At 43.8% G+C, this 16,846-nt stretch overlaps 1 protein-coding gene across 1 annotated transcript; it reads right to left on the bottom strand.

Annotated features, from left to right (window-relative positions):
• Positions 1 to 1,777: 1,777 nt before the first annotated feature.
• On the bottom strand, positions 1,778 to 9,200 carry AP3M2 (adaptor related protein complex 3 subunit mu 2). The gene is made up of 9 exons (XM_075272730.1): positions 9,095 to 9,200; positions 5,371 to 5,687; positions 4,821 to 4,992; positions 4,560 to 4,697; positions 4,156 to 4,241; positions 3,802 to 3,935; positions 3,470 to 3,677; positions 3,243 to 3,387; positions 1,778 to 2,799 (listed from the first exon to the last, which is right to left on the bottom strand). Exons 2-9 carry the CDS (start codon positions 5,641 to 5,643, stop codon positions 2,699 to 2,701), a joined length of 1,257 nt encoding a protein of 418 aa, XP_075128831.1. The 5' UTR covers positions 5,644 to 5,687; positions 9,095 to 9,200; the 3' UTR covers positions 1,778 to 2,698.
• Positions 9,201 to 16,846: the final 7,646 nt, after the last annotated feature.

The raw sequence follows: 16,846 nt of genomic DNA, 5'->3' as shown, positions 1-16,846 counted from the left end.
TCTGATCCTACAGTCACATTACTAGTCATCCATCCCATAATCTTTACTATATATATATATATATATATATATATATATACACAGTGGGGCAAAAAAGTATTTAGTCAGTCACCAATAGTGCAAGTTCCACCACTTAAAAAGATGAGAGGCGTCTGTAATTTACATCATAGGTAGACCTCAACTATGAGAGACAAAATGAGAAAACAAATCCAGAAAATCACATTGTCTGATTTTGTAAGAATTTATTTGCAAATTATGGTGGAAAATAAGTATTTGGTCAGTAACAAAATTTCATCTCAATACTTTGTTATATATCCTTTGTTGGCAATGACAGAGGTCAAACGTTTTCTGTAAGTCTTCACAAGGTTGGCACACACTGTTGTTGGTATGTTGGCCCATTCCTCCATGCAGATCTCTTCTAGAGCAGTGATGTTTTGGGGCTGTCGCTTGGCAACACGGACTTTCAACTCCCTCCAAAGGTTTTCTATGGGGTTGAGATCTGGAGACTGGCTCGGCCACTCCAGGACCTTGAAATGCTTCTTACAAAGCCACTCCTTCGTTGCCCTGGCGGTGTGCTTTGGATCATTGTCATGTTGAAAGACCCAGCCACGTTTCATCTTCAATGCCCTTGCTGATGGAAGGAGGTTTGCACTCAAAATCTCACGATACATGGCCCCATTCATTCTTTCATGTACCCGGATCAGTCGTCCTGGCCCCTTTGCAGAGAAACAGCCCCAAAGCATGATGTTTCCACCCCCATGCTTTACAGTAGGTATGGTGTTTGATGGATGCAACTCAGTATTCTTTTTCCTCCAAACACGAAAAGTTGTGTTTCTACCAAACAGTTCCAGTTTGGTTTCATCAGACCATAGGACATTCTCCCAGTACTCTTCTGGATCATCCAAATGCTCTCTAGCAAACTTCAGACGGGCCCGGACATGTACTGGCTTAAGCAGTGGGACACGTCTGGCACTGCAGGATCTGAGTCCCTGGCGGTGTAGTGTGTTACTGATGGTAGGCTTTGTTACATTGGTCCCAGCTCTCTGCAGTTCATTCACTAGGTCCCCCCGCTTTGTTCTGGGATTTTTGCTCACCGTTCTTGTGATCATTTTGACCCCACGGGGTGAGATTTTGCGTGGAGCCCCAGAGCGAGGGAGATTATCATTGGTCTTGTATGTCTTCCATTTTCTAATTATTGCTCCCACAGTTGATTTCTTCAATCCAAGCTGGTTGCCTATTGCAGATTCAGTCTTCCCAGCCTGGTGCAGGGCTACAATTTTGTTTCTGGTGTCCTTTGACAGCTCTTTGGTCTTCACCATAGTGGAGTTTGGAGTCTGACTGTTTGAGGGTGTGCACAGGTGTCTTTTTATACTGATAACAAGTTTAAACAGGTGCCATTACTACAGGTAATGAGTGGAGGAAAGAGGAGACTCTTAAAGAAGAAGTTACAGGTCTGTGAGAGCCAGAAATCTTGATTGCTTGTAGGTGACCAAATACTTATTTTCCACCATAATTTGCTAATAAATTCTTACAAAATCAGACAATGTGATTTTCTGGATTTGTTTTCTCATTTTGTCTCTCATAGTTGAGGTCTACCTATGATGTAAATTACAGACGCCTCTCATCTTTTTAAGTGGTGGAACTTGCACTATTGGTGACTGACTAAATACTTTTTTGCCCCACTGTATATATATTTATTTTAAACTATATATAGAGTACTGTATAACCAAAAATCCACCCTGGGAAGAAAACCCTATTACACAAGTAATTGGTGACCTATAGAAGAATTTATTATACATCCAAGTGGACTAATCCTACATAGGAAGAGTCCTCCATCGCTAATTTTTGGGAATCCAAGGGATCACACGGTAGCGCTACAATTCACTATCAGCACCTTGCAGAGTATCAGTCCTGTGTCAAAATTATTATCTGCTCTGCCATATTGCACATTCGTTCTTTGCATGCTGGATAATACTAGTGTAAGCCTGGATCCAGTAATGTCTTGTAAACACTTCAAGGAGTGCAGCGTACTTTAGTAGTCAGAGAATCACAGAAGAACTGTGTAAAGTAGTCACACACAATGCACCACATCACACAGGCCACTATACACACTATACAGTGGGCATCGGGTCTAGGTGTGCCCTCATGTGAGTCTATGATGTAAAAAAAAATGGCAAAATTGCCCTGGAACACACATCATAGAGGCGAACCATGGAGGAGGAACAGCTCCATCTCCATGTTCCTCAGGGGCGGTTCTAAGCTGGGCTCCACCTCTCTAGTGGTAGAGAACCATACATGGATCATGTTGGCTGTTTCTCCTTCAAGGCAAAAAGATGGAAAGAAGGACAAACCTTATGTTTTCTTATTCTGGAAGTGGGGAAGGGTGTAAAGGTGTGAACCAGCACCAGAAAGGGGAATCCATTTTTATTTCAGTCCCCTCTTTCACATGTACCCCCTGCCAGTAGCTAGTGGTCTAGTAAGCATATCAATGGGGGGCCCATCTCTCATATATCTCACTCACAACTCGACTCTTATTATCTATACACGGGACACAACCGCTACTTGTCACCTACATACACACACACCGCAGATCACATCTCCTTATTTACAAGCGTACAATGTTGTCGGAGCATCAGGCGTATCGAAACAATTCACAGGTGTTGAGAGAAGTTCGGCGTCCTCAAAGTCACATCTTCCTTTATGTTCGGACTTGGAACTTGCCTGCCTTGGTCATGTATTTGATTCCTTTGAAGGGTTTGTATTTCTCACCATACATATCCAACCTGTTCACCTTCAATCCTGCGGGGGCAGTATACAGAAAAGATGAAACGAAAAAGTTGTCAGCGTTACATAGCGGTCTGTTAAAAAATACTGACATTAAACAGGTTTCAATGGAGTGGTGGTTGAGCGTGTGCCTGTTCTACATTATATGGGACCGTCGGAGGTGGCCAAGTCCAGTATTCAGGTCTTTCCATCAGTCCCATAGACATGGAGAGGCAGGACACATAGGTGACCGACCACCACTCTATTGCAACTCTTCCCCACTGGCTTAGTATCCCCATTCTTAAATATTGATCATGGGTAACCCCTTTAAAAGTAAGTCTTCTTCAAGAACTACCACATAATCACCTTGGTGTGAAAGCTACACAGGTTTTGGAAAAAGTAGACATCACTTTCTTTAATAGAAATCTTTGTATAAAGTCGCTATAAAAAAATTTTTTTAAGAGTCATCTGGACTGTACCTGAGATAGCTAGCTGCTGGATCTTAAAGTTTAGGTTTAGTGTTGGGTTCTCATCAGGTTTCGAGCAACCAGCTTGGAGGACCATGGTTCCTTTCAGACTTGGTAACTTCTGAGGATTAATCTTTCCAACCTCCCATGATAATAACTAAAAGAATAGATGTAATAATGGGATCAGCATGTAGAAAAAAAATCCCATACAAATATTAGGGTATTGGCAGAGAAAATACCTTGGTCACGGGATCAAAGACATATGTTCCTTGGGATGGGGTCAATGTCATGTTCAGCACACCTTTTGGCATCTGTCCAGTTACAGTCACGCCCTCCACCGTCTTGCCCATACTCTGCTTGGGTCCCAGGGTCACCTCGAAACGTCCAGAGCTGCTTCCTTCCCGAAAACTGATCCCATGCTTGACGTAGACTGGAATGGCCACCAGGCTACAACACAAGACCAAGCAAATGAGTAGACCATGCAAAATATGGTAGCCTTCAGTAAAAGCCATAATAACACCTCTTAGTAATAGAGTAGATGGACAATTTTATTTCCCATCTCCATTCTTACTTCTGTGCGCTGACATGGTAGGAGAGCAATCGAAAGTTGCCATCGGGAGGAATGAAGGATAAGATCCGTTCTGATTCCCAACGCTTAAAACGAACACAAGGGTGGAAGCTCACGTCATCCAGGAGGCGAGGATTCTGCAAAATCAGGGTATAGACATGATGTAATAGTAGTAATGCATATCACTGTACCCTTAAATGGACCCATAATCTGTTATTATACCGACAAACACGGGAGTTGTTTTGGACTCTGCTCCACAAAACCATATTCCATAATGTTAACCCAGACTATATCCAACTATCTATATCCAATATTAATGGTCGGCTCTAAATTGGTGTCACTTCCAAACCAACTTACCATAAAAGACAATGTTAAATCAGGCATCCCGCTAAGCTTGACACAGGCGTCGATCACACCCTGAATCTCAGCCGTCACTGTACAGCCTGCAGAAGATGGGAAAAGTAGAATCAAAAAAGGTCAAATACAAGCCCCAAGATCTGTATACCTGGCCCAGAGAGTCCACACTTCTACCAAGAGGGGAAACCTAATCCCTATAATCTTCCGACATGTCATAGATATCTAGTAGATCACATTAGTGAAGACAGGGACCGTGCACCACCACTAATATTCAGAATATGGTATCCGATCACCGACTGAGCGGTCTATTCCTGTGTGTTGTGAAGGATCAGGAAGCGGAAACCAGCAGGGAACCCAAACAATGTAAACGGGAGCAGCACTATAGACTCCACCAATATAGTTACCTGATTTATCAATGATGGCGTCGATCTCTTCTATTACATCAAAGTAGGCCTCATTGTTGGTATACTTCACCCCAGTCCTCCTCCATGGCACTACTGAGAGTTGTCCTGTGGGGAGCTGGTCACCCACATTGGAGCTGCCTGGAAACAAAGGGAGAATCCATAGCAATCCATAATTCATTTCGAGTCTTCCTCAATGGCTTCATGTTAAAGGAATTGTCCACTTTTGTGCAATCTCTCAAACATAAGCTCTGAGTGTGTTACCTGTAATGGTGTTCACCACACTTCGTAGGATGGTTGGAGGTTTGATTAGCTCCTTCAGGATGTTGGATTCGGTGGCAAGTGGGAAACCATTGTCCAACATCTCCTCGAGAACCTCGTAGACCACCACGACATTCTCTTTGATGACGGCTTCTGAGCATGACCCAAAGTAATCCTAGAGGATGGAAGGAATATGATATAGGAGGAATAAAATATTGTAAAGTATTCTCTAAGCTACACAGGTCCATATGTAATGTATTATAGCGGTATATTTATCATACTTCACCACAAGCCAGTACCCATTCCACTACCATAAAAAAAGGACAGGTCCCCCACACAATAAGTAGCCCTGTGGCCTTCATGGCCCTTGTTTTGACCCTGGGGAACGAATACCGTAACCCAAATTGGCACCAAGTCTGACGTTTACCGTGCCGCAGAACATGTCAACACTTTCTCAAGGACCGCATAGAAAGACATTGTGTAATCCAAGTCAAGCGGAACGTAAACGTCTATGTAGCAAGCGAATGGGATAGAGAGAAGTCTAGATAGATACCTGAAATGTGTCCACTACACGGTGAAGGAACTCAATCACAAAAAGCGGCGGCACCTCAGTCTGGATGACCGCCACAAAAAAGATGGCGTGCCGGTAAACACTGAGTAAATAATGGTGAGGTGTAGGGATGATCGGGGGCACATTTTCTGCCTCAGACGCCCTTTCCTGAGCTTCAAAAAAGTAGTCACAGACGGAACGGGATACAACGCTTTTCCAGTGTTTTTCTAAAAAGATGTCCCCCGAAGGGTTAATGAGGAACAAACTGTGGATCATGGCTGGCTATGGACGATTGCAATACTGATGAGAATTTCGGGGTCCTGGAAAGGAAATACAATGGACTTTAGTATGGTTTACAGATTACGCGGGTTTCTTACGTTAGGGGCTATTCACATGGAGGAATTTGAGGCTGTTTTTGAGGCAGACCCTTGTGCCCCATGTGAAAATGGACAAACAAATAGAGGTGAAGATGACAGAAAACAAGGCCTCGACCGGGTGGGTGACATGGGCCCTTTTTTTGCCTCAGCTTGTCTGTGCTTGCAACTCATTATAGTTGGCAGTCTCGACAAGAGACCACAATATGGCTGCCGTTATTGTCCCAGCAACTTGTGGATATGGAATACATGACTACACTAGTATATAGATATCCAATTTACGGCTCTAGGAAAGCCAGGTGATAACTTATGTAAGGCTGTGCTCACACCGTGTAAATACACCAGGAAATAGTACGACCACTGACTTATATAATGGACGACTATACATAGCGCAAAGCCTAGTTGACTTCGGTCTTCAATATAAGAGTATCACGAAAGATAATGTATACTGCACGGTGAGTGACAGACATGTACAATTCATCTACACGTAACATATTCGTCTGGAGATCTTTCCTGCATATGCAGCAGATTTACGTATCAAACACGTGTGACCAACGTTGTAAGGGCCGCCATATTGGTTGTCAGACAGGGCCCTCATCCTTCTGATAAGGTCTGTATTGCAGAGCAGCACATGGTTTTGTGTAAGCCCCATTTATTTGGATGGAATCAATTCTTAGCTGCTGAAATTTTTGCAAGAAAATCTTCCGACTGTGAACATGCCCTTAAAATTGTGCCACAATGACATCGCCTGTCCACGAGCAAGAAGATCTAGGATACTGGGCGCCCTGTCTTCACAAACCTGTTATGGTGCACGGGTACTGACCAGAGTGCCCATTCGCTGGAACACCCTGTCCAGAATTTTTAACTATACATTGTGCAGGGTCACTTTAAGGGAATGACCACATGGCTGAATTTATACTAGCTGAAAAATTCAGCTTAAAGGGTCAATGCACACGGAGTATTAGGGCACGGATTGTGATGCGGAATCCGCGCAGATTCAATGGGAGGCCTTTTTTTCAGCGCGGATTCTGCGTCAGAATCCATGCCCAAATACTCCGTGTGCATTGAGCCTTAGGAATCTGAAGCTGAATTTTTCCGCTTGACCAAATTGCGCCCTGGCCAGTCGGTATTTTTCCGCCTCCCATTTACGTTAAAGGTGGAATCCGCCTGAAGATCGAGTATGACACTTATTTATCCGCTAGTTGGAAAAAATCAGGTATAGGAGAAAAATTCAGCACCTGCCTCCTATTGAAATGAAAAGGAGGGAGATTGCTGAGGTGATTTTGGGACGGAAACCAATTCAGCCATTGAAAATACCCTTAGGCTCCGTGCATAGGACCGGAGTTTTTCATATTTGACGCAGACCTTTCCTTCACCCCTCATATTGAATCACTCGCACGTTCATGTCACCTCCACCTCAAAAACATCTCCAGAATACGCCCTTTCCTTACCAGAGATACACTAAAGACACTTATTGTCTCTCTGATTCATTCTCGCCTTGACTACTGTAACTCCTTACTAATCGGTCTTCCCCTCACTAAACTCTCCCCTCTACAATCTATTCTGAATGCAGCGGCCAGGCTCATCTATCAGGCTAGACGCTACAGCGATGCCTCCGGTCTGTGCCAGTCACTACATTGGCTGCCTATTCATTATAGAATAAAATATAAAGTTATTACTCTCATCCACAAGGCTCTCCATAATGCCGCACCTCCCTACATTTCTTCCCTCATCTCTGTCTACAGCCCAACCCGTGTTCTCCGCTCACTCAATGATCTAACACTTACATCCTCTATTATCAGAACCTCCCACGCTCGTATACAAGACTTCTCCCGAGCTGCACCACTCCTCTGGAATGCTCTACCCTGGACAATAAGATTAACTCCCAACTTCTACAGTTTCAAACGCAAACTAAAGACGCATCTTTTCAGACAAGCCTATCACAATTCCTAATGCACAAAATTGTCTCAACACTGTATAAGCAATGCCGCCCCTGCTACCTCTTGTGTCACCCCATCTACCTCATAGATTGTAAGCTCTTTTGAGCAGGGCCCTCAGTCCCATTGTGTGAAATGACGTTCTTTGTTATGTATGTCTGTATCTGAACCCTATAAATTGTACAGTGCTGCGGAATATGTTGGCGCTATATAAATAAAATGTATTATTATTATTATTATTTCCGTATATTGTCTGACACTGCAGATAGTATACGGACCCATTCATTTCTAATGCCCTATACACACGTCCGCAGCTTTTACGGATCAGTTTCCAGGCCATAGAAGCTATAGGCGGATTATGGAGCAGCTCCTATTCTTTGTGGCACAGGCTCACAGATATCGGATCATACAAGTCTTATTGCGGATGTCATACTGATTCACTGCAGACATATACTTTGCGGACTACTACGGTCATATGCGGATAGCCTTGCGGTCACAGTATATCATATATGTGGCGTATACAGTACACTCCAGTGTGAATAGATTGTACATCATATATATGGTGTATACAGTATACGCCAGTGTGAATACTGTACAAAGTGCATCGCCAGGGCCTGAAAGGTGCCGAATTACTAAATATTCAGGATTGACAGATTACCATATTATTCTAGATTAAGGGAATTATTCTGTATATCAGTCTGTTCACCACCCCGTGAAGTCTGTCATTTACTTTACGTCTTTTTGCGGACCTATGTAAACATCCTGAAGTGGCGCCTATGTACACACGCTGCACTTCAGTTATATGTGGGGATGTGGTTTCGGTCACATGTCGGATATCAGTGAATGTGTAACACGCCAGGAAGTATGGATTATAATGCACTGGCCTAGTCTGGCACTTATATAGCCTGTATGTGTTATAATAAGTGGCGCCACATCATGCACTACGCACATCATTGTGGGACTATATTTGTATATATATTCTTCATACAGAGGCCATGTCATCTACGACCCCCTTCTTGTACGGATATTTTTAACAATACCCTACAAGTCTCCTTACTCTTCCTACATCTCGGCCTACAACAATCCCTTTGTGTTACTACATAATGAAAGGCCATAAGATCAGTTAGTCCGCCATAGTGCCTGATCCGTACACACTACACAGGTGGATCTATATATACAGTGTCCATATGAGCCCCTATATATATGCACCTACAGCGTTCATGTGGGCACCATTTTGCTTAGGGTATGAATAGAGGATGTAAGCAGTAGCACTGTGTGTAAGGCAGTATATAGGTGCATATGGCCACCCAAATCTCCTTCCCGCCTATATACCCATCTGTAGGACCCTGCCAGGTGCAATGATATTGATGCACTAGATAAAGTAAAGGTTTGCAGGGAGGGATAGGAGAGTCCTACCTTACACAGGTCTCCGGTACATGGAGTACAATGTCAGGGCTCATTCAGTGCAGCTCCTTCCTCTGCATCATATGATGCTTCCTCCCCTCTGGCAGCTCAGCTGACTCCCTCCTCCCTCAGAAGCAGCAGCATAGTGTGCACAGGGGCGGAGACTGATCCACTGCAAGGATCTGTGATCTGTGTCATGTGCCACCACTCCAAAATGTCTGCACCCTTATTGTGTCTATACACTTGCAGCCTCCCTTGTCAGGGATGCAATGACCTGGCTATAAGTAGGGCCAAGGGGGCAGACATGGTGGCGACAGCACTAGAGGATTTCGTAGACGTTATAACATTGTCGTGTGTCCATATTATACACAACTAGTGTCATGGGAAATAAAAGTTTGCTAGGCTAGGTCCACCCGGCAACGTTAGCTGCTCTGACTAATGCAAGTGAATAGAGTCCCATCTGTGACTGTGACGTCCAATTGCAAAAAATCCAAGCACTTCTCCATCTTTTTGTGGCTAGAAGTCGCATTTGCAGCACCCGGATAGTCTCAGCACTTACATTAGTGCAGGGGTCGAAGGGCGACACAATGATGGGATAAAAAATGGATCCATTTAAACATCTATTGGAATCCATTCTGCTGTAGCCTAAGGCTACGTTCACATCTGCGCCGCAGAAAACCGCCAGAAATTGGAGGAGAGAAAAGTTTAGCACAAACAACTTACAAGCTACATTATAAAAACCATGGACCTGACTATAGTCTGTGGTGTCTGTGGGTGACCAGTTTTTTAGCAGCCTGGCCCTCGGTCATTCGGTTCCCCCCGCGGACCCGCACGACAGACAGCCATGTACAGATGTGAATTTAGCCTAAGTCAGTCTCCGTATTATATAACCCATTAATCAAAACCCTATTGAGGAATTCTGAATTATATGGGGGTCCCTCTGTTCAGGATAGTCATTTCTTAAAGTGCCCACACACATCAGATTACTGTTGGCCAAGCCGGCCAAATTTGGCAGAACTGAGCGACTGATGATGTGCATGGCGGAGTCAAGACTCTCCCCCAACAGGAGAAAGAAGGGTCAAACAGGTTCTACTTTATATATGTAATGCCATAGGCTGCCCCAGAGGTGTTTAGAAGCTCTACGGCACTGCCTCAGTACTTGTGATCTGTAGGGGGTCCATGGTAGGGGCGTAACTTGAGGGGATGCAGCAGGGGCAGTCGCATCGGGGCCCAGGAGCCTTTTATGAGGCCCTTGAGCACTAGCATCAGATCGCAGTTTCCATCTGCCCCATAAACCAAGGAGACCCACAGATTACCCAAACTACACTAAGGTGGATTAAACTCCTTAGCACCTGTCACCAACATTATCAAGAATTCACTGTAGGGGTGAGGTAGGGGCCCCGGACAAAAGATTGTCTGCGGATTTTGATGCTTTTCCGCGGTGTTTCTGTGGAGTTTCCACAACACATTTATCATGCTGTGTTTTTCACAGTGGCAGATCCAGGCTTTACGGGGCCCTGGGCAATTGACTTTGGCGGGGCCCTACTTGCTGGGGGGTCTGCAGGTTATGGAATACCCCCCTAGGGGAATGGTGGGTGTGGGGGTGTCCCCCCAGGATTTTTTGAAAAAATTAGCCCTAAAAATGCGTTTTTCAAATGCGATTAATATTTTCTGCCATTACATTCTGACATTACAATAAATACAATGCAGTAATACTCACAGGAGACGTCTCCCCACATTTCCCGTCTCTTCCCTTTGGACCGCCATGACCATTTCTTTCAGCTGTGACTCTGTAAAGTTTGAAACACAGACATCTTTGACTCCTCACTTCTCCACGCACCCAACCCCTAAATATAGTGGCACAATAGACTGTGGGGCATAATAGAGGTTTCAGGGGCCACAGCGGACCCTTCAAGCTCTATTATTATACTCCGGGGTCTTTTCAGTCCCCCGAGTATAATAATCCCCAGGGAAGATGAGAGAACATAATAAACACTGTTACTCACCTCTCCGGGATCCGATGTTAAGAGGACCTTTCATAGGTTTGGGCAAAGGCAGTTCTACAGTGTTGGCCAAAAGTATTGGCACCCCTGCAATTCTGACAGATAATACTCATGTTCTTCCAGAAAATGATTGCAATCACAAATTCTTTGGTATTATTATCTTCATTTAATTTGTCTTCAATGGAAAACCACAAAAAGAATTGTCAAAAAGCCAAATTGGATATAATTCCACAGCAAACATAAAAAAGGGGGTGGACAAAAGTATTGGCACTATTTGAAAAATCATGTGATGCTTCTCTAATTTGTGTAATTAACAACACCTGTTACTTACCTGAGGCACCTAACAGGTGGTGGCAATAACTAAATCACACTTGCAGCCAGTTGAAATGGATTAAAGTTGACTCAACCTCTGTCCTGTGTCCTTGTGTGTACCACATTGAGCACAGAGAAAAGAAAGAAGACCAAAGAACTGTCTGAAGACTTGAGAAGCAAAAATGTGAGGAAGCATGAGCAATCTCAGACTACAAGTCCATCTCCAAAGACCTGAATGTTCCTGTGTCTACCGTGCACAGTGTCATCAAGAAGTTTAAAGCCCATGGCACTGTGGCTAACCTCCCTAGATGTGGACGGAAAAGAAAAATTGACAAGAGATTTCAACGCAAGATTGTGCGGGTGGTGGATAAAGAACCTCGACTAAAATCCAAACAAGTTCAAGCTGCCCTGCAGTCCGAGGGTACAACAGTGTCACCCCATACTATCCCTCAGCGTCTGAATGAAAAGGGACTGTATTGTAGGATACCCAGGAAGACCCCACTTCTTACCCAGAGACATAAGCCAGGCTGGAGTTTGCCAAAACTTACCTGAGAAAGCCAAAAACATTTTGGAAGAATGTTCACTGGTCAGATGAGACAAAAGTAAGAAAAGGCATCAACATAGAGTTTACAGGAAAAAAAAGAGGCCTTCAAAGAAAAGAACACGGTCCCTACAGTCAGACATGGCGGAGGTTCCCTGATGTTTTGGGGTTGCTTTGCTGCCTCTGGCACTGGACTGCTTGACCGTGTGCATGGCATTATGAAGTCTGAAGACGACCAATACATTGTGCAGCATAATGTAGGGCCCAGTGTGAGAAAGCTGGGTCTCCCTCAGAGGTCAGGGGTCTTCCAGCAGGACAATGACCCCAAACACACTTCAGGTCAGCACTAGAAAATGGTGGTGAGAGAAAGCCCTGGAGACTTGTAAAGTGGCAGCAATGAGTCCAGCCCTGAATCCCATAGAACACCTGTGGGGGAGGAGGAGAGATCTCTTGATGGCAGTTTGGAGAAGGCCCCCTTCACATCTCAGGGGGGACCTGGAGCAGTTTGCCAAAGAAGAATGGTCTAAGATTCCAGCAGAGCCTTGTAAGAAACTCATTGATGGAAGAAAATGAGTATTATCTGACAGAATTGCAGGGATAACAATACTTTTGGCCAACACTGTATATACTGCTGGAAAGATGACAGTGCGCCGAATTCAGCGCACTGTCGGCTTTCCAGCAGTATATAGAACTGCCTTTGCCCAAACCCATGAAAGGTCCTCATTAATCCTAGCAGGCTTCGGGCCTATATGGTACTGCTAGCACAGACTTTGGGCCTATATGGTAATATACCAGACCACGTGACGTCTGGGCATTACCATATAGGCCCGAAGCCAGCTAGGATTAACATCGGATCCTGGAGAGGTAAGTAACATTGTTTATTATGTTCCCTCACCTCCCCTGGGGCTCTGATTTTATTATTATATACTCGGGGGTCTGAAAAGAAAAGTCCTGTCTGATCCTCCAATTTTACTTTACCCAAGTCAATAAGTTCCGCATGGACGACTATATTGACTGAGCCAGATACAGACCTTCTAATCTTAGCCACTGCTGGCAAAATACTCATCCTAACGGAGGCCTCTGAGACCAAGCCAGTGGACGCCAACACCCGCAGTACCTAAAGACAATCCTTCAGGTCTCATAGCCGCTCATCTCTCCGCCCAGAAGACATATGAATGTCTAAGTATCCAAACAGGGACAGAAGAACCTACAAGAGGAACAAAGAAATATCAAGCATAACCAACTAGAACAAGGAACACACTCACAATGTCAGTAAATCCGGACATATGTAAGAACAATAGCAGTCTGATTTCCAGTTACCTAATTTTTTAACCCCTTCCATATCCGTACCATGCAGTGTTAGCCGCTCCTAGTCTAAAGGAATGAGTACTGAATTCATCAGGATTAAGTACAAGATTGACCAAACAAGACTGAAAAAAACTAAGAAAACTGGAACCTAGTGAGAAGGGGACTGGACTGATGAATGAAAAAAATTTCGCCACTGCCTCAGACACCCAGAAAATCCCAAACCAAGAGGATAGTAGGATCCTCTTTGGGCAAAAAAACACCAGAGCAGGACAACCATTCCTTACTGGAATTGACATGACCACGCCGGGTGGACGATGTCACTGATACCTGTCAATCAGGCAATCTCTACCAGACTCCATAAGTATTCCGGGCACGTTGAACCTTCCAAATTGGCCATTGGATGTAGACAGGGCCGCTTTAACCATAAGATAAACAGTGCACTTGCACTGGGCCCTATATTTGCAGGGGCCCCCAAATCTGGGCACCAGACTTTCTGCCCAGGAGAGCTCCACTCATAATTGTATTGGTGTGCTATGCACGCTGATTCAGTTTAAGCCTATGACAGAGCAGGGAGCTGTAAAGTCTTTGCTTAGCCATAGAATACTTATAGCAATGTCTGTGCAGGACGTCGCGGCACAGGTGATGATGTCACCGCACACGTCACCTGCGCTCGGCCAGGACCTGGGGAAAATGTCTGCTGCTTCAGTCATCCAAAGACAAAGGGAGCAATTACAGCTGAGTGAGCACTTATTTCTGAACATGGACACATTATTTATAAGGGAGTATCCTACATCCTATCCTACTAATATTATAAATGTGAAAGTTTGTGTGTATGTGTGTTTGGATGTTTGTTACTCTTTCACGCAAAAACGGCTGAACGGATTTAGATGAAGTTTGGCAAATAGATAGTTTATAACCTGGATTAACCCATAGGCTTTTATCCCAGTAAATGACATGGTATCATGACTGTTATGAATTTATGTTCACATACTATAATACACTGCTCTTATCTCAGCTTCTGAGAAACCAGGTCTCTCTGTGTAAACACATGCTAACCCTCAGTGTACATGCATTTACATATTATCTGATCTGCTCCAGGCACTGCTGACACACTGATATGGGCAAACACCTTTAATCCAAACTGGCAGTTTGTTAATTTTAAACATGCCAGGAAAAAGAGAATCTAATTTGTCGCAACTCGCAAACAACGAGAACTATGAAGGTAGCCAAAAGTCACAGACTTCTCCTCAAGCAGAGCTGAGCGATATCATCAATGCCAATAACACAATATCACAACTGTTATGAATTTATGTTCATATACTATAATAAGTAAGTCTTCTGTGTCCTGTTGAGCCAGAGGGAGGAGGAGGAGCACAAATACAGAAAGTGAGAAGCAGTTTCTGGAGGCAGCGTGTTCGGACACTGACTTGGGAAAACCCCTTTAATACAAATTGGCAGGAGGGCTATTATAATGGGGAAATATTATAAATAATAGCCCCCTTAAAAAAAAAAAATTCCCCTTATATGCAATAGTTCCCCCTTAAAAAAAGCCCTCATTAAAATAAGTTTCCCCCTCATCATAGTTTTCCATTATAAATAACAGTTTCCCTCCTTATGAATAATAATCCCCATGAATAGTTGTTGCCCCTTATAAATAATAGTTCCCTTCTTTATAAATATAGGGGAATTATTATTTATAACAAGGAGGGGGCTATTAGTTATAATTATAATGGGGACTATTATTTAAAAGGGGGGAACTATAAGTTATTACTATTACTTATTAGAGGGAACTATTTAGAAGAGAGCTATTAGAAATAAAGGGGACTATTATGAATAAGCAGGGACCCTTATTTAGAAGGGGCATTTTCCTACTAATATTATAAATGTGAAAGTTTGCAAAAATGGCTGAATGGATTTGGATGAAATTCGGCACATAGGTAGATTGTAACATTGATTAAAACATAGGCTACTTTGTATCCCGGTAAATGACATGGCTTCACGACTGTTATGAATTTATGTTCACATACTATATTACACTGCTCATATCTCAGCTTCTGAGAAAGCCAGGACTGTTATGTCTGTGTGTAAACACACACTAACTCTTTGTTCACGTATTTGCATATTATCTGATCTGCACCAGGCACTGCTGAAAAATTGACATGGGCAAACACCTTGAATCCAAATTGTCAGTTTCCCAATTTTCAACATGCCTGGAAAAAGAAAATCTAATTTGTCACAAACAACGAGAGTTATGAAGGAGCCAGAAGTCAAAGTTCTCCTCAATCGGAGCTGAGGCAGATCATCGACGCCAACTACATGCTCATTATATGGCGTCCCAGCGAGCTGCTGAGATGCCGCAACAATCACGGGCACAGTGCGAGGAACGAGTTCAGCAGCAGGACAGCTTGACAGCTGTCGAAGCACCGGAGCAGGCGGATCATCAACACTAACAGCACGCTCATTATGTGGCATCCCAGCGAGCTGCTGAGATGCCAGAACAATCACAGGTACAGTGTGAGGAACAAGGTCAGGAGCAGGACAACTTGAGATCTGCCGAAATGCCGGAGCAGGCAAACCATCGATGGCAGCAATTTGCTGAATTTAGGCAGATCATCGACGCCAACAACCCGCAGACAAAGTCGCGGGCAGAGGCTAGTTATGTATAAGCAAGGATTATTATTAATAAGGGTGCATTATTATTTATAAAGGGAGGACTATTACTGATAAGGTGGTGGTGATGGGGGGCCCACTTATGAAACCTTTGCGCTGGGCCCACCAATGTGTTCAAACAGACCTGGATGTAGAGACCTGAAAATGTTAAATTTGGAGCTAGACAACACATCAGCAAAGGTATTTTGAATACCAGGAACATGACTAGCCCCAAACCAAATATTAGCCTGCTGGCAGCGCATCACCATAACGTAGCAACAACACCTCTAACGATGATGACGACTGACTATAAACGGCCTGCACAACCGCCATGTTGTCAGTCCAAACACAAATACGATAACTGCTGAAAAATTGGCCCCAAATCTCAACTACAACAACTATTGTAAAGTTAAATTCTTGACTAAACCAGAAACTTTCCAGCTTTTAGGCCATTGACACCTACACCACCAATACCCAAAAACCGAAGCAAAACCATCATCTCCAGCTGCATCCATAAAGAGAGAGAGCTTTTCGACTGACCGATGGACTTACAGTTAAATGACAACAAATTCTGACTGTCTTTTTCATGGATAATGGAATACCGAAACGTTCCACCAAACCATGGAGAGATTGGAACAAAACTTCACAAACCGGAGAATTGTGAGGGTCCACAAACAGAAAGTCATTGACATAATGCAAAATGACCGGTCTGGAATCGCACTACCCACTCTAAAAACTAAAAACCTTGAAAAATTAACAAAAAGTAGAACACTCCATTGGTAAACAGTGTGAAACTTACAGCAGAAGAAGAAACGACAATGCTCCTCATTATATAACTAACTAGAACCGGTGGCCTTATGAAGCACTGAACCTTGCGAAGGAACCAGCTCTGCGACGCTAACTGGAAAAGGCCATTGTGGTCTGTGTGTCAAGATAAGCTGAATCCAGATG

The sequence above is a fragment of the Leptodactylus fuscus genome, chromosome 5, assembly GCF_031893055.1.
Source record: "Leptodactylus fuscus isolate aLepFus1 chromosome 5, aLepFus1.hap2, whole genome shotgun sequence".
Lineage (NCBI taxonomy): Eukaryota > Metazoa > Chordata > Amphibia > Anura > Leptodactylidae > Leptodactylus > Leptodactylus fuscus.
The sequence above is the reverse complement of the archived record's forward strand: the minus strand, read 5'-3'. Positions and strand labels throughout refer to the sequence as shown.

Bases quoted from the DNA above. Each gene is read 5' to 3' on its own strand.
- AP3M2 (XM_075272730.1), bottom strand. From the start codon at position 5,643: ATGATCCACAGTTTGTTCCTCATTAACCCTTCGGGGGACATCTTTTTA. The intron at 3,678-3,801 runs GTAAGAATGGAG...CTTGTGTTGTAG, and splicing joins TACCATGTCAGCGCACAGAA to CCTGGTGGCCATTCCAGTCT. The intron at 3,388-3,469 runs GTATTTTCTCTG...CTATTCTTTTAG, and splicing joins TCTTTGATCCCGTGACCAAG to TTATTATCATGGGAGGTTGG.